The 20,600-nt window shown below is 43.8% G+C and overlaps 3 protein-coding genes and 1 non-coding gene across 8 annotated transcripts in view; 3 read left to right on the top strand and 1 right to left on the bottom strand.

Annotated features, from left to right (window-relative positions):
- LOC124040235 (neurabin-2-like) overlaps window positions 1-9,074 on the top strand; it is a 31,587-nt gene extending 22,513 nt beyond the window's left edge. The window contains exons 3-11 of the mRNA XM_046357213.1: window positions 1,015-1,147; window positions 1,479-1,599; window positions 1,959-2,063; window positions 4,685-4,817; window positions 6,314-6,466; window positions 6,571-6,624; window positions 7,064-7,293; window positions 7,536-7,629; window positions 7,885-9,074. Coding sequence (XP_046213169.1) covers window positions 1,015-1,147; window positions 1,479-1,599; window positions 1,959-2,063; window positions 4,685-4,817; window positions 6,314-6,466; window positions 6,571-6,624; window positions 7,064-7,293; window positions 7,536-7,629; window positions 7,885-7,935 — 1,074 coding nt within the window. The 3' untranslated portion in view covers window positions 7,936-9,074. The remainder of the gene's footprint in view (window positions 1-1,014; window positions 1,148-1,478; window positions 1,600-1,958; window positions 2,064-4,684; window positions 4,818-6,313; window positions 6,467-6,570; window positions 6,625-7,063; window positions 7,294-7,535; window positions 7,630-7,884) is intronic.
- A 351-nt stretch (window positions 9,075-9,425) lies between these two features.
- Window positions 9,426-14,304, bottom strand: LOC124040233 (histone-lysine N-methyltransferase PRDM9-like). 5 transcript variants are annotated; one of them, XM_046357209.1, is made up of 7 exons: window positions 14,120-14,304; window positions 13,718-13,910; window positions 13,498-13,596; window positions 13,030-13,301; window positions 12,523-12,590; window positions 12,253-12,443; window positions 9,426-12,058 (listed from the first exon to the last, which is right to left on the bottom strand). In XM_046357209.1, exons 2-7 carry the CDS (start codon window positions 13,824-13,826, stop codon window positions 9,936-9,938), a joined length of 2,862 nt encoding a protein of 953 aa, XP_046213165.1. In that variant the 5' UTR covers window positions 13,827-13,910; window positions 14,120-14,304; the 3' UTR covers window positions 9,426-9,935. The 5 variants fall into 5 exon arrangements, with proteins under 5 accessions (XP_046213165.1, XP_046213168.1, XP_046213167.1 ...); XM_046357212.1 differs by having other exon boundaries at window positions 13,718-13,820; XM_046357211.1 differs by having other exon boundaries at window positions 13,718-13,813.
- A 203-nt stretch (window positions 14,305-14,507) lies between these two features.
- trnag-ccc lies at window positions 14,508-14,578 on the top strand. The gene has a single exon. It is a non-coding gene; the product is annotated as a tRNA-Gly (tRNA).
- Window positions 14,579-16,228: 1,650 nt separating this feature from the next.
- Window positions 16,229-20,600, top strand: part of fbxw10 (F-box and WD repeat domain containing 10) — a 27,899-nt gene continuing 23,527 nt past the window's right edge. Inside the window, exons 1-2 of the mRNA XM_046355287.1 lie at window positions 16,229-16,843; window positions 18,017-18,214. Of these exons, the coding sequence (XP_046211243.1) occupies window positions 16,312-16,843; window positions 18,017-18,214 (730 nt within the window). The 5' untranslated portion in view covers window positions 16,229-16,311. The remainder of the gene's footprint in view (window positions 16,844-18,016; window positions 18,215-20,600) is intronic.

Genomic DNA, 20,600 nt, shown 5'->3' with positions numbered 1-20,600 from the left:
TGAGGAGAGTGGGAGAATAGGTTATTGGGGATGGAGAGAAAAAGAGGAGAGGAATGAGGGATACAAATGGGAGGGTGAACAGTGAGATGGAAAGAGAAGAGAGGGTAAAGCACCGAGCAGGTCCTGTGTAGCTTTAGTAGGAGAGTGGTTATGTGAGGTGCACATGTGACCTGAGCCTCCCTGGAAGACCAGAGAGAAGAGTGGCCGAGAAAGTGTGTATGTGTGTGTGTGTGTGTGTGTGTGTGTGTGTGTGTGTGTGTGTGTGTGTGTGTGTGTGTGTGTGTGTGTGTGTGTGTGTGTGTGTGTGTGTGTGTGTGTGTGTGTGTGTGTGTGTGTGTGTGTGGCAGCTGCAATGGCCAGGACTGCATTAGAATGCTGAAGGTGCTTATGTATACTGTCATGGGCTAATTCCCAAATAGCTCCCTATATAGTGCACTACCCATAGGGCTCTGGTCAAAAGTAGTGCACCATGTAGGGAATATGGTACCATTTGGGATGCAATAATGCTGTTGGAGCTGGGCTAAAGTGGAATCTCTGCTCTGAAATGGGTCACTATCTATTTTATGAGAGGTGCCTGTGTTTTATACCGGGGTTGATTTGAAGTCTGTTACCTGAATATAATAGCATTTTGGTAGTTGAAACAAGCTTTAACTGAGGCAAATTTGGTGCTGAAAATGGTTTGTGTCCATTTTGATTAGGTGAATGACGTGACAGTATATTGCACTAAACATTATGTGGTCACTCTTTTCACTGTGTCCCACCTCCATCCAACCTATCAGAACATAATGGAACTAAGGCCCTCTTCTAACACGGATAGAAACATCCTCATCCTCAATGATAAACCTGCAACTACTGCTCAATCAGTAAATCTATCAACAACAACAAAACTATATTTTATAAAGCCCTGTTTACATCAGCAGTTGTCACAAAGTGCTTTACACAAGTCCCACCTAGGTAAAAAGTTTGTTTAAACCGTTTTGTAAGAAGCTACTTTGTGTTCTCTTCATCTGTCAGGTGTTTGCCACCTACCCCAACGAGGACTATGATCGTCGGAATGAGGACGTGGACCCTATGGCTGCGTCTGCAGAGTACGAGCTGGAGAAGAGGGTGGAGAGGCTCGACCTGTTCCCCGTCGAGCTGGAGAAAGGTACACCTCAGCTCAGTTACCCCATAACCTTAATGTGGCAAATCTGTGATTCGAAAGACAACAAAGAACATTCCAGATTGCCCACTTAAGAAAAGTCCCCTTCACAGAACTGTAAAGAGGAGTTGTAATCGCCATTCTCTTGAGACAATCAGAGATCAATCCCCTCACTCAATCAGCACGCATCTATCATCCCTCCATCTGCCTTGCAGTTATCCCTTCTCCCAAGAGGGATGTTCTGATTTTTAGAAGCTATTATGAAACAAAAGAGCATTTCATTTTCATCATGGATTACAATGATTTTATTGTTTTCTCACTGTCTCACTGTCCTCAGATGGGGATGGGCTGGGTATCAGTATCATTGGGATGGGGGCGGGGGCAGACATGGGCCTGGAGAAACTGGGCATCTTTGTCAAGACGGTCACCGATGGAGGAGCAGCGCATCGGGATGGCAGGTACGTTACAAAATGGTGGCCTTCATCTACGGCTTTTCCAGCTACACTCCTGGCAGACTTACCTGAACAGGTTCTGCATGATTTAATACATCTAAGAAGCAATCAAGCATGTGAGATGAGCCAAACTTGTATGTCTAGTAGTAGTATTCACATCTCTGTCTACCTTGCGGATTTTGATATGTTATTGCTTTTCCAGAAATAGGTTTGGAATAATAAAGGGAGTCAATTCGGTCGCATTACGGTTCCTTGCGGGAGCAGGTCTCGTTAGCAAAACAGATTTCTATCTCCGAGACAAACCTGTATGAATGGAAAAGTAAGCATGTTATAAGACTGGTGCTGCTTTGTGTTTCTCCACCCAGGATCCAGGTGAATGACCTGATCGTGGAGGTGGATGGGACCAGTCTGGTGGGGGTCACTCAGACCTTCGCTGCCTCCGTCCTCAGGAACACCACAGGCACTGTCAAGTGAGGATATGTTTTTGGCAATAGTGTGCTACTTTTGACTAGGGTCTATAGGGATCTGGTGAAAAATAGTGCACAATATAAGGAATAAAGGTGCTATTTGAGATGCACACTTTGATGCAACACTCTGATGTTACAGAGGCTTGTAGTTAACACTTTTTTTTTCATTTTTAGCAGGTTTCTTCCTCACCAACTAAACTCAGCAAAAATATATACTTTTTTCAGGACCCCTTTTTCAGGACCCTGTCTTTCAAAGATAATTTGTAAAAATTAAAATAACTTCACAGAACATTGTTTCCCATGCTTGTTCAATGAACCATAAACAATTCATGAACATCCACCTGTGGAATGGTCGTTAAGACACTAACAGCTTACAGACAGTAGGCAATTAAGGTCACAGTTATGAAAACTTAGGACACTAAAGAGGCCTTTCTACTGACTCTGAAAAACACCAAAAGAAAGATGCCCAGGGTCCCTGCTCATCTGCGTGAAAGTGCCTTATGCATGAGGACGGCAGGCCATAAATTGCAACGTCCATACTGTGAGACGCCTAAGACCGCGCTACAGGGAGACAGGACGGACAGCCGATTGTCCTCGCAGTACATCCGAGCATCACACCTGCGGGACAGGTACAGGATGGCAACAACAACTGCCCGAGTTACACCAGAAACGCACAATCCCTCCATCAGTGCTCAGACTGTCCACAACAGGCTGAGAGGCTGGACTGAAGGCTTGTAGGCATGTTGTCTGGTGAGGACCTGCCTTACATCACCAGCAACAACTTTGCCTATGGGCACAAACCCACCATCACTGGACCAGAAAGGACTGGCAAAAAGTGCTCTTCACTGACGAGTCGCGGTTTTGTCTCACCACGGGTAATGGTCGGATTCACGTTTATCGGCGAAGGAATGAGCGTTACACCAAGGCCTAGAGGTGGAGGGTCCGTCATGGTCTGGGGCAGTGTGTCACAGCATCATCGGACTGAGCTTGTTGTCATTGCAGGCAATCTCAACGCTGTGCGTTACAGGGAAGACATCCTCCTCCCTCATGTGGTACCCTTCCTGCAGGCTCATCCTGACATGACCCTCCAGCATGACAATGCAACCAGCCATACTGCTCGTTCTGTGCGTGACTTCCTGCAAGACAGGAATGTCAGTGTTCTGCCATGGCCAGCGAAGAGCCCGGATCTCAATCCCATTGAGCACGTCTGGGATCTGTTGGATCAGAGGGTGAGGGCGTGGGCCATTCCCCCCAGAAATATCTGGAAACTTTCAGGTGCCTTGGTGGAAGTGTGGGGTAACATCTCACAGCAAGAACTGGCAAATCTGGTGCAGTCCACGAGGAGGAGATGCACTGCAATACTTAATGCAGCTGGTGGCCACACCAGATACTGCCTTTTGATTTTGACCCCTCCCCTTTGTTCAGGGACACATTATTCCATTTCTGTTAGTCACATGTCTGTGGAACTTGTTCAGTTTATGTCTGTTGAATCTTGTTATGGTCATACAAATATTTACACATGTTAAGTTTGCTGAAAATAAACGCAGTTGACAGTGAAAAATTGCTGAGTTTACTACTGCTTTGAGAACAATTAGCTACTGAGAGGAAATAGAGTTGCCTTGATGGACGTCTCTCTCAAACACTTGGATACAGACAGTTTAAATGACTTCATCAAGTCTAATCCCTACTCTATTTTCTTTGTAGTACTGTGCGACGCGAGACTCTTAAGGTTTTCTGTACACATCTTCTTCTTAGTTTTGCAGTGGCTTTAGACCCTAGAGAAGACTGTCTAAATGACCACATCCTCCCACATACATACAGTGTAGACCAGGGCATGCAGAGTAGTCAGTCATCAGAGGTCAAATGGGGCCATGATGAAGAGCGAAAACTTCCCTTCGAGATACAGCAACAGAACCACAGACAAAGCTGAAACTCACGTTTGAACCATGGAAGAGCATAAAAACATCCCCATCATGCTCACAGCAGGCATCAACACAATTATCATTCTGAAATGCCAGAGGGGTCTATTTGTGGCTGACTGAATGGGGCACCAGAGTCGCCTGCCTGTTCCTCAATCCCCAGCACTGCTTTGTCGTCGTATACAGGCTCATTCATTCATCATTCTGGAACTAGTGATCAGTAGAGCTATGGAGGTAATTGTTAGAGTGTGTGTGTGTGTAATTGTTAGTGTTGTGTGACTTTAGAGAGAGCTCATGCATTATAGATCAGTGGACGGGGAAGGAAGGGTTGAGGCAGGCAGGCAGTCAGTTGGGCCTATTCATCGAAATGTCAGCCATGGGAATGGATGGGTGAATGAGGATGTGAACTGTGTTGAGCATTTAATTACCTGATAGTTTACGGGGGGGATTCTAAGGCTGTTGTGGTGGTCTTGATAACTGACTGACTATGGGTACTCATTCTGAACTGCACTACTCCGATTCCTCTTCCATAGCTGAGGAGAGTATTACACTGAAAAACACGTCTCTCTCGGAGCATATTGGGTCAAGGTTGAGAGGTTATATAATTCAGATTATTTAACCTCTTGCTAAGGGACCATATCATAGAGGTTCCTCTTATTGCAGTCCACATAGAAAGCCATTTTCAAAATCTGTAATTGTATGCAGGTTTCTAATTGGTCGGGAGAAGCCGGGCGAGCAGAGTGAGGTGGCCCAGTTGATCCAACAGACCCTGGAACAGGAGCGCTGGCAGAGAGAGATGATGGAACAACGCTACAGCCAGTACATGGACGACCAAGAGGTAGGTCTACAACCAGTCTGTAACCAACCAGTACATAGATGACCAGAAGGTAGGTATACAATTGGTCTACAACCAGTATAGGTAGGTCTACAACCAGTCTAACCAACCAGTACATAGATGACCAGAAGGTAGGTATACAATTGGTCTACAACCAGTATAGGTAGGTCTACAACCAGTACATGGACAACCAAGAGGTAGGTATACAATTGGTCTACAACCAGTATAGGTAGGTCTACAACCAGTCTACAGCCAGTACATGGACAACCAAGAAGTACAGTCCAGATGGACAGACAGACAGGGGAGTTCCTACCAGAACGTGTCCAATAAGAATACAGATGTTTTCTTCATGTTGTGAAATGTTTTGCTACTCTGTGCCTTAAAGAACACGACTCTGAACACGGCTAGTTTAGAGAGAAACTGAAACCTGGTCACTATTTTAATTTAAAAAAAAATAATAATACGCGTTTTTAGGTACATTTTTCCCTCTGTGTGTTCTCTTTTACCCTTTAGGATTAAGATACTGTATGTGTGCCAATCACATCTTTGTCAGAATTGACCCAAAGCCGGTGGCTGTATCGAGTGAGCTGAATTGTCGTGTGTCCTTAGCTACGCTGTTACTGTCCAGTATAGCCTCCAGACAGTATAAACACACGTGTGCTTCCCAAATGACACCCTATTCTTCCTATGGGCTCTGGTCAAAAGTAGTGCAGTAAATAGGCAATAGGGTGCCATTTGTGATGCATACCAACAGGTCAGTTTAGAGAGCATAGGCCAAATAGGATAAATTAAATTCTGTCTCCCTCTGACTTCTTTTTCAGAATGAATCAATGTTTCTGATGTTTTGGCCTCGGTAGAGCATGGCGCTTGTAACGCCAGGGTAGTGGGTTCGATCCCCGGGACCACCCATACATAGAATGTATGCACACATGACTGTAAGTCGCTTTGGATAAAAGCGTCTGCTAAATAGCATATATTATTATATTATTCATCTCTGGGTTGTTAGGTTAGAGATTTTAGAGTACTTACAACCCAAAAGGATGACTTTTTTTTCTCTAACCTCTGTCCAATCAATATCCTACGAGGATGCAGGACATTCTTATGTTCTCCATCTTATTACTTTGACATGCAGAATGATGGCATAATGGTTGAGGGTTTGTTCTGTGTTCCCTCCCCCAATCTAGGGATGCTCTTCAATGGTGTTATACGCCATCTTGTGGCCAGTCTCAGTACCAACCAACCATTTATTTTATTTTACCTTTATTTAACTAGGCAAGTCAGTTAAGAATACATTTTTATAACCATGATGCTGTTATAGTAGCAGCAGGCACAGGTATTTTATAAAAATACTGTGAAATGGGATTGATGGAAGCATATTGAACCTATTCAAACCTATTCAAATATGCAGACACTTTGGCCCTGTCAATTAAGAGCTGGAGAATAATTAAACCCCAAACCGAATAGTTACTTTCGGGCTCACCGGTCCTCTCTTTCCCCAGGATGGTGAATATGGTACTGATGAGGAGGAGGATGAGGAGGAGGAGGTCAGCCCCACGGAGCCGTCTGCCATCGAGGTGTTTGACCTGGCTGAGAACGAGGACATCTCTCCCCTGGAGACGGACCCTGAGAAGCTGGCCCATAAGTACCGGGAGGTGAGAGGAACCATTAAAGATGAAGGGCGGTGTCGCCCTGTTCCTTATATACTGCACTACCTTTTGGACAGATTTTGCAACAACTTCCTTAACTCTCTCCTCAGCTTCAAATAAAGCATGCTGTAACAAAGGCAGAGATCCAACAGCTGAAAAGAAAGGTAGGCTAAGTTGTATTATGTTGCTGCCATGCTATGTTGTTGTCTTAGGTCACTCTTTATGTCGTGTTGTGGTGTCTCCCTTTTTCGTGCTGTGTTTTTTTGTCCTATATTTTTATTTTAAATTCTAGCCCCCGTCCCCACAGGGGGCCTTTTGGCAGGCCGTCATTGTAAATAACAATTTGTTCTTAACGGACTTGCCCAGTTAAATCCAGGTTAAATAAAAGAGAAAATATATATATCTTTAAATATTGGGATATATCGTGATTGTTATTAAATGTGATGTCCCAATGTGTAATTGTACAGTACATCTACTACTTAATTAATATTCAATGGCATTTACGGCCAGTCCGTTTGTTTACCTGTGTGTGTGTGTGTGTGTGTGTGTGTGTGTGTGTGTGTACTTACGCGCATCTGTGTGTGTACTTCTCCACACTCCCAGCTGAACCATGCAGAGCAGGACAAGCAGCGCTGGCGTATGGACAAGAACCAGCTGGAGCAGACCCTGCAGGAGAACAAGGAGCGCATGGAGAAGCTGGAGGGCTACTGGATGGAGGCCCAGAGTCTGTGTCAGGCTGTGGACGAGCACCTGAAGGAGACGCAGGCCCAGTACCAGGCTCTGGAGCGCAAGTACAGCAAGGCCAAGCGCCTCATCAAGGAGTACCAGCAGAAGTAAGGCCGGGCCATACATACACACAGACACACACAGAGGTTGCATTGGTACTAGCGTTAGCGCAATGACATGCTAGCTGTTCCCATAGACTTCCAGTCATGGAGCCATTGACTATCCATTTAAAAGCGCGTCTCTGCAGAATTTTTTTTTGCAGTGGCAACAATTTGGGCCACCGCTGCTAAATTAATATAGGGGAAACACTGAGTGTGATTAGTGTCTCTCTGTGACGTCTCATCTGTAGGGAGATTGAGTACCTGAAGAAGGAGACTCAGCGCTGTGTACAGGACGGGGCCGAGGCATCACTGAAGGAGGAGTCAGGACAGCTCCATGAACAGGTAATAGTGGAGACTGATGGCTGTATGTGTGGCTCCAACACCAAGGTTTGTCTGTTCGATTCCTGCTGGGGCCACCGATACGAAAAATGTATGCATGCATGACTGTCAGTTGCTTTAGATAAGTGTCTGTTAAATGATACATATTTCATTGTGTGCAGCCATTGGGGAGACAATTAGTGAAGCAGAGCATTGGTAAAGTTTCTAGTAGTCTATCATAATACATAACTGTAACCTTCTGTGTTACTTTGATTGCAGGTAGCAGATCTGGAATGCAGGGTTGAAGAGCTGAAATCTGAACCTTTATAAAAGCCTGGTTTCCTATGTCTCTTCAAGAACATGAAGTGAATACCAGGATGTTAGTGTATTTGCAGTGGACCCAGGGTATTTCTTGCCTCAAACTTTAGTATTGGTTTGCGGTTGCATACGTGTACCCTCAGGCTTTGTATTGCTGCATATAATCTCTTTATCTAACAACCCTTTTAATCCTGTTTTTGTTGTTTGTTTTGTGAATATTTCCCATCTGGTAATATTGCCAACGGCTACTGGTTTGTCTGATAGTTTAATCAACCATTTTCTTAACATTAAAAAAATACTGGCAAGAACTTCTGTGGAGCTCTAACCGTTGCTGTTCCGTATTTGGCCATTTGATAGAAAATAGTGTTTGAGTGAATTAGAAAACCAGGCTTTTGATTTCAATTTGCAAAAACAAATTCCTTTTCTTTATTTTGTGATGTTTTATTTTCTGGGATTGTCATTTTACAGCTGTAATACTGTGTGGTTTATCAAACAAAGTTTGGTTTGTATATATTATTTTATTAATACATGTAAAACATTTAACATGTATGCACTAATGGAGTCAAGAGTTGGTGCATATGATAACTTATGTGACTGAGGAAGACGTGTAATTGTAAAATGTTGACACTGGAGAAGATGTAGAATGATTGTGTTGGTGCTTCACTGGAACATAAGAGAATACCGTAGGTTATCCATCTCCTTCTACAATTAGATCAGCAATCCAACCTTTGCAGGGGTTTGTCACTCAACTTCAGTCAACTGCTGCCTACCTCTTGAGTTAACAACCGTAGAGCATGTGTATTGTTAGCCAGTCAACTCCGCTACCCAGTAATGGCTACTGATGCGATTCAGTAAGAGCATAGTAAACCTTCAGTAACAACCCATTTCTTAATAAGTAACTGAACGTACATAAAATAACTCATTGTAAAAAGGACCAGAAGAGAAAGTTTCCAAATCTGCTGTGCTACAAAGGGATATGGACAAGATTTGAAATCTGATTTTTTTTTTCTCCATTTTATTGTGGATGTTATCAATGTGTTCAACACTGACTGAATGGCAGACACAAGAACTGGTGATGGAAAGTGTTGGGAAACACAACTGGTGCATGTTCATTAGAAACCAAACAGAATAAAATGGACTGAAACAGGGAAGGACTTGTCTGTTGTGTACCCTAATGAACACAACCATGGACTTTGATGGTGATGAAACATCACCAGCAGCTATTGTGCACTCCCCATTCCCCTGACTGTAGCACATGGAATCACTGCCAGGTAGTATTCACCTGCTTCTTCAGTTTGGAGGGAAACTTACTGTAAAAAGCCTATTTATGTCAACTCCCATACCAGTGTGTTTGTATAGTTAAGATGACTGAAATATTTGATTGTTTATATGGTAAACGCCATATGTGAGGTATTGGATTAAAGCTGGTAAGATAAGCAATGGAAACTGTCTAGAATGGATATTTGTTGAATTTCGGGGGCAAGACCTAGGTGATTTCAAAAGACAGTGTTGGATAATTTTATGAAATGAAGAAATATCTCATGAGCATGTTATGTATTTTCATAAGATTTTAGGCTTGTACAGGGCACATGCTTTGCATTATGTTTTGTGGAATAAATGGTGAACCGTGATAATGAAGTCAGTATTTTTAAAATTCATTTTCTATTTCCCTCATCTTCAGTTTACAAACTGAATTGTCCTCCAGGTACAAAAGATACATCACATGACCAAAAGTATGGACACCTGCTCGTCAAACATCTCATTCCAAAATCATGCGCATGAATTTGGTCCCCCTCTGCTGCAACAACAGCCTCCACTCTTCTGGGAAGGCTTTCCACAGGGGCTTGCTTCCATTCAAACACGAGCGCGTTAGTGGGGTCAAGCAATAATAAAACACAAATCACATGCTTGTACTTGTGTTGTAAATAGTATGGTATTCTGATCTGTGAATGTTGCTCTGCTACAGAAAGATAAACTTAACCAAGTAGTAAAGTGTGTGTGGTGCAGCCAAATTATGAGTGCATCTTTTCATGGTGTCTCGTCAGGTGATAATTTCGTGAAAACCTTTTGACACACTGATCACACTTGTACAGTTTCTCTCCGTTGTGCAGCAGCTGGTGAGCTTTCAGACTCTGAGGTCTACTGAAGCTTTTCCCACATTCAGGACAGGTACATGGTTTCACCCCAGTGTGTTTTCTCTCATGGCGCTTCAGATCCCCAGACTGACGGAAGGTCTCTCCACACTCTGTACACAGGAAAGGCTTCTCCCCTGTGTGTATCCTCACGTGCACATTCAGCTGTCCAGAGTGGCTAAAACACTTCTCGCAATAAGAACAGCGGTATGGCTTCTCTCCCGTGTGAATCCGCTGATGCTGCTTAAGGCTGTAGAAACAAGAGAAACCTTTCCCACAGTCATTGCACAAGTACCGTTTGGCTGTGACTGACTGGAAACACCTGTGAGATTTGAAGCATTTAACATACTTGTAGCTCTTCCCACACTGAAAGCAGAGGTGGACCTCTCCCCCCTCCACGGCCTTCTGCTCTGGCGGAATGAGGCCTGAGCCCAGGCCTGAGGCTTGAGAGACATACTCCTCAGGGTGGTGTCTCTTAACGTGCTTCCGGAGGTACCTCTCCTCGGTGAAGGAGAATTGGCAGTAGGAGCAGGGGACAGCTTCAGAGCTCAGCTGGATGTCCTTACATACTTCTGCCTCCAGGTGGCGCTGTAGACCGGCAGCCTGACTGAAGAACCTTCCACAGCGGGTGCAGCAATAACGCATATTTTCCTTCGGGTGCTTGTTGAGCTTGTGCTTCTTCAGAGTGGTGTACCGTTTGAAGGTAACCCCACATGTAGAGCAAGAATACGGCGGCGGCCCCACCACGACTTGGATGCACTGATGGGATCTGAGAGACTCTGGGTTGTCGTAGGTTCCCTGACACTCAGTGCAGCTGTACTGGGCCTCCTCTCCAACAGCCTCTCCCTCCTTCTCCATGTCCAGATCATCTGAATCAGGATCTGAATGGGTTCTCTTCTTGGTACTGATTTGTCTTTGTTTTGGTGCGTTTGTCTTAGTTTTGGCTTTAGAGGTCCTAGTGGACTTTACTCTGAGGTTTCTTAGTCTCTGAGAGGGAGCTCTTCCAGTCTGGGTCTCTGTAGGTGAATCATTGGAGGGGGGCTCCGGTTCCCAGGCGCTGTCAGAGGGCGGCCGGGGCAGATTCTCCCCTCTGACCTCTACTACTCGATGCTTCTTCTTCGTTCCGTGAACTCTTAGCTGGTGCCTCGCCAGGTCATACCCCTGAGCAAAACACTTCCTGCACTGGGGGCAGCAGTAGGGTCTGACGTTGGAGTGGACAGCTCGCATGTGTCTTTGGAAGTGACCCTTCTGTTTAAAGCGCTTCCCACACTGAGAGCAGCTGTTGGCCTCCCCACCTCTTTGTGCCGGCTCATCTGTCTGAGGCTCTGTATGTAGAGCATCAGAGGGGAGTTCAGGGGATTCAGGTTTATGGGTGCTCTCCCCTCTGACCTCTACAAAAGCCTGCATTTTGATGACCTTTTCCCTTTGGTCATGGCTCTTCATGTGCTGACAAAGGCTGCTCTCCACAGTAGAAGAGAATGGGCAATGAGGACACGGGAATAAGACCGAGGTCCCTGTAGGTGGAGCATCGGAGGTGGAGGACTCTATTTCCTGGGTCCTGTCAGTGGGTGGCTGACTCTTCCCTCTGACCTCTTCAGACATAAACTCTTCTATTCCCTGCTTCTTCTTCTTTCCATGAACTCGTATCTGGTGCCTGGCCAGACAAGACAGCTGAGCGAAACACCTCCTACAATGGATGCAGCAGTACGGTTTCACCTTGGAGTGGACATTTCGCATGTGTCTCTGGACGTGGCCCTTCTGCTTAAAGCTCTTAGGACACTGAGGGCACCGGTAGGCCAACTCCACTACAGAGGACGACGACATCGGGTCTGGCTTTACATTGCCGTTAGAAAGGTGATTGTCAAGCTCACTCAGTTCAGACGCAGGTGATAGGTCCAGAGAGTGTGATTTCTCTGTATGTTTTTGAAGGTAGGACTTGGTGGTGAAAGTAAGCTGGCACTGACAGCAGAGGAAAACCTGAGACGACAAATCTGTTCTAAACTCTGAAACAGAGAGAAGAGAAGACGCAAAAGTTAGGTCTTACTAAACATTACAAAAGTGACTGGCATTCTTTCAACCTTTTGAGTTTCAGAAATTTAATATTCCCTATTATTATTCCTTACACACCCTCACGTAAGCCTTCTAGACGCCCAGTGCCCGAGCAAGGTCGTAAAAGGAGACTGGGAACAACAAGTACCTGAAGGGGTGCACTTTCGGAGCCAGATTTGGTCAGAGGGGTCCCTAAACCTTTCGATGAATCTGCCCCCAGGCCAAAACAGGAACTCATCTCCTGGGAGGATGGAGCGGCAGCAGTGGAAGAAAACAATCCCCCTGTACTGGAGTGCTATGAGATTACCCTCCTCTTCATTACGAGCACAGTTAACATACCTGAGAGAGACAGAGAGCGTAATGTGACTTAACAGACAGACAGACTGTAGAATAAGTGAGGGTACGTCCTACAAGTTACCTCATCCAGTTGGAATGAGTGTCTCGTGCAGCATCGATGTACTCAGATTCACTCTTACTGTTCCAGACCTGAAAAAAAGCAATGCTTTTTATAGAAAAACATGACAAATAATCTCAGCTGACTCGACACAACACTCATAAATAGAGTATAGAGACAATGCTTAAGATTTCCATGGAATAGCACTATAGGTGCACCCAAATATCCCCCAGGGTCCTAGGGTTGTGGTCAAGTAGGGAATAGGGTGCCGTTTGAGAGACAGTTTTACACAAACTATAGTACAGTATTTTGTACATTTAACCTTTATTTTGACAGGGAGTCAAGCTGAGACCAAGGTCTCTTTTATAGATGAGCCCTGCAAATAGAAAAATATACACCTATCACTACGGAAAGCAAAACAGATAAAACACATCATAGGAAACAAACACACTATTCAGTAAAAAGGTCCTAAATCAGCCATCTGAATATCCCTACATATCACAATTGCCCAGTATATCAGTACTCACTCACCTCCCAGGAATAGTCACTTGCTACTGCTCTTTCCCTGGTAGTCACCTCCCCCTCACAGGGGCCAAAGTGCATTCCTGGGGCCACAGCTGGCCCTTGGTTTAGGACCCCCAGGCCTGCCCCTGGGATACTGGACCTGCCTACCACCAGCCCATGGGGTAGGGTGAGGAGGGCCCTCTGGGGTATACCCATTGGAGTGGGAGAGTCCAGCATGAAGGACAGACCACCTTGGACATCACACTGGTCTTTGTTGGAGGTATGACACTCCTCACAATCTGTAAAAATAGAAATACAAAGTGATAGGCCTAAGTAAGCTGGTACAATCATGTGGTAAGCTAAACTGGATATAACATGGCCTTCCACTTACCAACTGTAGATCTAAGCAACTATGATTTGAAAGATGCATGCAAAGACCATTGATGGCCTTGGAATTCAAGATAGTCAGAGTACACAGAATTCGTTCTCACTCACAGAGGTCATTACCGTTGTCATCTAGTAGTTGATGACCCTCCTCTTGGCCTTGCACCACAGTGTTCACCAATATATTCTGGACCAGGCTGTCAGAGAACACTGTGACGACACAGATCCAGTGAGAAAATGGAGTATATGACAAATGTTCCTGACACAGGAGTACATGACAATCACTATCTGAAACTGATTGAATTTGGCTACTGCAGCCTGAGTACCACACCTGCAGAGGGGTTGTCTGTAATGATTTGGACTTGGCATCCCTCCTCTGACACACCAGGATCTGCCCACTCCACGACGATCACTTCTTCAGACATCACTATAGACTCCATATTCGGTTAGTAGCGTAGCAATGACAGTGTTAGCAAGCACAACAGCCATGTATCAGGACAAAACCTTCACCCTGTGTGATAAAACTATGGCAAAAGCAATTTGTCCTGATATTATACCAATTTCACGAATTAATTTAACAGTGCATTAGCTACTAAAGAAAATACAACATCTAAATGTCAAAATGCACAATGTTGTTGGCTAGCAAGCTACATACAAAAATGCTAGCTAGCAATGTGGAATTAGCATTATCTTGCAAGATAGATAGCTAGTGTTCAAAATAATATTGACACACCTGGAAACCTGAGCTTCTTGAAACCTGTAATTGCTAATAATCTTCGTTATCATTTAGATACTAGTGTATGTCAATTTTGGAAAACGGATTTGACTTTTGAGGAGAAAATTCACGAGTAGCTTCTCCTTCTTCAAGTTGTTTTGATGGCGGACCGCAACCATTCATGGGTAGCTGGTATCGCAATTCCCTTTACATGACCCGGAAGTGAAAATCTCCCACAATGACGGCTTGCCTCTAAAATGTGACTTTTTGCAATGATTGATTATGCCTTGATGACCAGAGTATTATTCATACACTTTGTTTTTCTATACAATAACACAATCTTATAAATTAATTTACACGATGAAGGAGATCTTCATATAATCGCAAATTACATCAACTATCAGCAGCGCCGCTGGTGTAGTGGTATCATGGAAGATTCCCATTCTTTCGACCCGGGTTCGATTCCCGGGCGGCGCACTGATTTTGCTATCTTACATTTACATTTAAGTCATTTAGCAGACGCTCTTATCCAGAGCGACTTACAAATTGGTGCATTCACCTTATGACATCCAGTGGAACAACCACTTTACAATAGTGCATCTAAATATTTTAAGGGGGGTGAGAAGGATTACTTTATCCTATCCTAGGTATTCCTTAAAGAGGTGGGGTTTCAGGTGTCTCCGGAAGGTGGTGATTGACTCCGCTGTCCTGGCGTCGTGAGGGAGTTTGTTCCACCATTGGGGAGCCAGAGCAGCGAACAGTTTTGACTGAGCTGAGCGGGAACTGTACTTCCTCAGTGGTAGGGAGGCGAGCAGGCCAGAGGTGGATGAACGCAGTGCCCTTATTTGGGTGTAGGGCCTGATCAGAGCCTGGAGGTACTGAGGTGCCGTTCCCCTCACAGCTCCGTAGGCAAGCACCATGGTCTTGTAGCGGATGCGAGCTTCAACTGGAAGCCAGTGGAGAGAGCGGAGGAGCGGGGTGACGTGAGAGAACTTGGGAAGGTTGAACACTAGACGGGCTGCGGCGTTCTGGATGAGTTGTAGGGGTTTAATGGCACAGGCAGGGAGCCCAGCCAACAGCGAGTTGCAGTAATCCAGACGGGAGATGACAAGTGCCTGGATTAGGACCTGCGCCGCTTCCTGTGTGAGGCAGGGTCGTACTCTGCGGATGTTGTAGAGCATGAACCTACAGGAACGGGCCACCGCCTTGATGTTAGTTGAGAACGACAGTTTGTTGTCCAGGATCACGCCAAGGTTCTTAGCGCTCTGGGAGGAGGACACAATGGAGTTGTCAACCGTGATGGCGAGATCATGGAACGGGCAGTCCTTCCCCGGGAGGAAGAGCAGCTCCGTCTTGCCGAAGTTCATCTTCACACAGAAATGCAGTGCTGTGTTATATTGTGCATTAAATGCACGATTACACAAAGTAACAACAACGATGAGTTTACTTGGTTAGTCATCATCAGAAAAACTGTCTACATTTAAAAAAAATCTTTCGACGCTTGGGCTTGCCTGGAAAACAGACGCTGAATTGCATTGAACTCTACATCGGGCAGAAATTGCATTTTGAATCTGGAAAGTTTCCTCTCATGACCCCCTCCAAGCCAGAATTTTGAATAAAATTACATTTGAACGTACTTTACCGGTTGTCCATGCGGTTGGTCAATTTGGTGGTAGGAATATGAGACAATATATCCACAGAAAAGTATAATTATGTCAATTTCCATCACCTGAAGCATGAGCACAAGATACAAATAATATAGTACATGCACAAGACACATGCATACTTGGCGAGCTTGTGCAGTTTACATGGTTCTGATCATAATTTAATGATCGAAATCTGAACGCACTACCAGTGCTTTGAAAGGTTGATGTGATTATACTTTCCTATATTGTCTCACATTCCTACCGCACAAACAACTGGTAGTGTACGTTAAAATATAAATGTATTTAACATTCTGGCTTGTAAAGGTTGTGACAGGAACATTTCCTGATTCAAACGCTAATTTCTGCCCGACGTAGAATTCAATACAATTCAACCTCGGGTTTCCAGGCAACCAAAAAAAAGTTGACAAGCAACCCTTGGGCTAGTCGCATGGCAACAACCAAGCAACAGCGATAAGAAGTTCCATACCAGGTTGCAGTGCAGCCAGTCGGAAACATACCCTTTTTAAAGATTTGGAATTAAACTACGCTTAATAAACCAACGCAATGAAACGCTTTGGATCAAAAGAACAGTGTGGATATAGAGTCGACACAATAGACAGGCTTTGTTGCAAGAAGGAAGATGCAGATTTCAACATCTGTGGAAATTGCCAATCTTGCATCTTCACTTCCAAGCTCCACGATTCGACCCAGTGGATGTCGCGCGCAGGGTACTCGTCCAAAAGGAGATTCCTTACTGGCATTCTCGTGCGGTGCCAAAGTATCGAAATTCTCGAAACCATCCAAAGAGTACTGCAAGTGACATTTGGGAAAGATTTCACCTATACCAGGTCACGACAGAAGTCAAGTGTTTCAGAAGATATGACCACCTGGAGCCAGGACCGAGCGCTTGACACCAAACTTCTTGGGATAGAGATGGTTGACACTTGGGACTGGTTCAGTCGCAGCCACCACTGGACAAAATCCAACTATCTTTTAGGAATTCTTTCCCTATGCGATACAGGGCTTCTTCACATGCTTGGAAACTTGACAAGTGTGCTTATAGTTAGAGCAAAACGGGCCTTCCTCCAACTTAACGGTACAGGTACTTAAAGTAAAGATTCACCCATTTTGAATGTGGCTCTCTGAGCGATGTTCTATCAATTCCATGTGTCATTTCATGTTTTCATGTGTATGTATGATATTATCGTTCAAGTATGCAGACATTCGCCTGGTATGACGTAGCATTGCGATAAAACCACTCTCACTACACTGGAAGTTAATAGGAATACGACGAAGTTAATAAGAATACGACTTTCAGTTCCCAAAAACTTATTTCATACATGTCAGATTTCAATACTGGCCGATGTCATAAATGCGGAAGGTTGACTTCTCTCGAATGAGCTATTTTTGCGATATTGCTACCTCGAGAAATGTGTAATTTAACAGAGGGTCTAAGGTTTCTCCAGCTTGTCTGCTCCTTCAGTCCAGGGTGCATTTCATGGTGCCATTGCGAATATCATACTCCTCTCTGACGCACAGATCTGCAGGTTGAACATGGGGATATTGTAGACTCCTAAATTGTTAGTGAAGTGCAATTTGTAGCCGATTTTACAGCTAACTAGCAACTTCACATGCCGACTTTTTCACATATTGACTTTGGTATTATTGTGTATGTAGTTACGCTTGCTAGTAGGTACTATGCAGGTAGGCAGCCCAAAGAGAGAGAATTGCATTGTGTGTGTTGTAGTCGACTTGAGCTGCAACAGATCACCACAACGATATTCACATGTTGCTACCAACCTTGTCACATATTAGTGTTAGGCAACACTGTAAATTATCAGAATGAGTGGTTTTGGGTTAATTTTTCTTTATACTACTAACCCCAGGAATATAATATAATAACTTGTATTTCGTGTCTTACTATCTTTCTTTTTATGATATATATCTATATATATCTATATATATCTATATATATCTATATATTTAAAACTCAGCATCGTTGGGAAGCGCCGTAAGCAAGCATTTCATGGTTAAGTCTATACGGTTGTATTCTGCGCATGTGACAAATAACATTTGATTTTAATTAGTTTTATGACAACTTACTGAGGCCCTAAGTTCATTTTCATTCGAGAACCTTTGTAGCCTATATAATGACCACACATGAAATGATATTCCATGCAAAAGTGTGAAAGTTATCTGTATGAATTGTAGGCTAATTTGCAAAACTGCATGTATTTTTAACCCATAATAATCAAACCTCTCTTTTCAGTGCTGGAGGATGAGGATTATGAGGATGACACCTCCTCTATCCCAGAATCCACCTACTCTTTCAACTCGCAGGAGGGTCATCCAGACCTGGACCTCCTCATCTGGGCCACCTCCTTCTATGACCCTGTCAACATGCATCATGAAACTGACATCAACACCATCGATGGAGGCCAGGAGACATGCCATGATCCAGAGCTCTGTGAGTGTTGCTGTTAGAAATGTTTTTGTGTTTTGTTGCAATCAGGAATGAATGTTAGTAACTGTAGGCTTATCTACGGTCAACCTGTAAGGGCAGTGGGGCAGGGTTGGATTGGCAATTCTGGCATATGCCAGATGGGCTGGACCATTTTTTAGTTGGGTGGCCTGGTTGAAATGTACACACATTTAAAAAATATATATATATACAGTGCCTTGCGAAAGTATTCGGCCCCCTTGAACTTTGCGACCTTTTGCCACATTTCAGGCTTCAAACATAAAGATATAAAACTGTATTTTTTTTTGAAGAATCAACAACAAGTGGGACACAATCATGAAGTGGAACGACATTTATTGGATATTTCAAACTTTTTTAACAAATCAAAAACTGAAAAATTGGGCGTGCAAAATTATTCAGCCCCTTTACTTTCAGTGCAGCAAACTCTCTCCAGAAGTTCAGTGAGGATCTCTGAATGATCCAATGTTGACCTAAATGACTAATGATGATAAATACAATCCACCTGTGTGTAATCAAGTCTCTGTATAAATGCAACTGTACTGTGATAGTCTCAGAGGTCTGTTAAAAGCGCAGAGAGCATCATGAAGAACAAGGAACACACCAGGCAGGTCCGAGATACTGTTGTGAAGAAGTTTAAAGCCGGATTTGGATACAAAAGGATTTCCCAAGCTTTAAACATCCCAAGGAGCACTGTGCAAGCGATACTATTGAAATGGAAGGAGTATCAGACCACTGCAAATCTACCAAGACCTGGCCGTCCCTCTAAACTTTCAGCTCATACAAGGAGAAGACTGATCAGAGATGCAGCCAAGAGGCACATGATCACTCTGGATGAACTGCATGGATCTACAGCTGAGGTGGGAGACTCTGTCCATAGGACAACAATCAGTCGTATATTGCACAAATCTGGCCTTTATGGAAGAGTGGCAAGAAGAAAGCCATTTCTTAAAAATATCAATAAAAAGTGTTGTTTAAAGTTTGCCACAAGCCACCTGGGAGACACACCAACCATGTGGAAGAAGGTGCTCTGGTCAGATGAAACCAAAATTGAACTTTTTGGCAACAATGCAAAACGTTATGTTTGGCGTAAAAGCAACACAACTCATCAACCTGAACACACCATCCCCACTGTCAAACATGGTGGTGGCAGCATCATGGTTTGGGCCTGCTTTTCTTCAGCAGGGACAGGGAAGATGGTTAAAATTGATGGGAAGATGGATGGAGCCAAATACAGGACCATTCTGGAAGAAAACCTGATGGAGTCTGCAAGAGACTGGGACGGAGATTTGTCTTCCAACAAGACAATGATCCAAAACATAAAGCAAAATCTACAATGGAATGGTTCAAAAATAAACATATCCAGGTGTTAGAATGGCCAAGTCAAAGTCCAGACCTGAATCCAATTGAGAATCTGTGGAAAGAACTGAAAACTGCTATTCACAAATGCTCTCCATCCAACCTCACTGAGCTCGAGCTGTTTTGCAAGGAGGAATGGGAAAAAATTCAGTCTCTCGATGTGCAAAACTGATAGAGACATACCCCAAGCGACTTACAGCTGTAATCGCAGCAAAAGGTGGCGCTACAAAGTATTAACTTAAGGGGGCTGAATAATTTTGCACTCCCAATTTTTCAGTTTTTGAGTTGTTAAAAAAGTTTGAAATATCCAATAAATGTCGTTTCACTTCACGATTGTGTCCCACTTGTTGTTGATTCTTCACAAAAAAAATACAGTTTTATATCTTTATGTTTGAAGCCTGAAATGTGGCAAAAGGTTGCAAAGGGGGCCGAATACTTTCGCAAGGCACTCATTTCAACTCAAATGAAAAACTCCCAGAAAACCTTACAGGGAATTATTATCAATTTAAAGTTCTTCCTCTCAAACACTGTGTCATTCAATATGTGTAATGTTGTGTGTGCATTCGGGAAAGTATTCAGACCCCTTCCCCTTTTCCACATTTTGTTAAATTACAGCCTGATTCTAAAATGTATTACATTATTTTATCCCTCATTAATCTACACACAATACCCCATAATGACAAAGCGAATCAAAGGTTTTTAGAAAGTTTTGCAAATGTATTAAAAAAAACTAAAACAGAAATACCTTATTTACATAAAAGTATTCAGACCATTTTCCTATGAGACTCGAAATTGAGCTCAGGTGCATCCTGTTTCCATTGATCATCCTTGAGATGTTTCCACAACTTGATTGGAGTACACCTGTGGTAAATTCAAATGATTGAATTTACCCAGTGACACCAAGGGGAAATGTTGTGATGTTAGTGAATCACATGCAGTCATGTGATTCACTAAAATGAAATGATGACAAATACATTAGTCCGTAGGTCACCCCATAGAATTAACTCCCACTAAG

Source organism: Oncorhynchus gorbuscha, linkage group LG07 (assembly GCF_021184085.1).
Source record: "Oncorhynchus gorbuscha isolate QuinsamMale2020 ecotype Even-year linkage group LG07, OgorEven_v1.0, whole genome shotgun sequence".
Lineage (NCBI taxonomy): Eukaryota > Metazoa > Chordata > Actinopteri > Salmoniformes > Salmonidae > Oncorhynchus > Oncorhynchus gorbuscha.
Note: the sequence above shows the minus strand (reverse complement) of the source record. Positions and strands in the feature narration are given on the sequence as shown.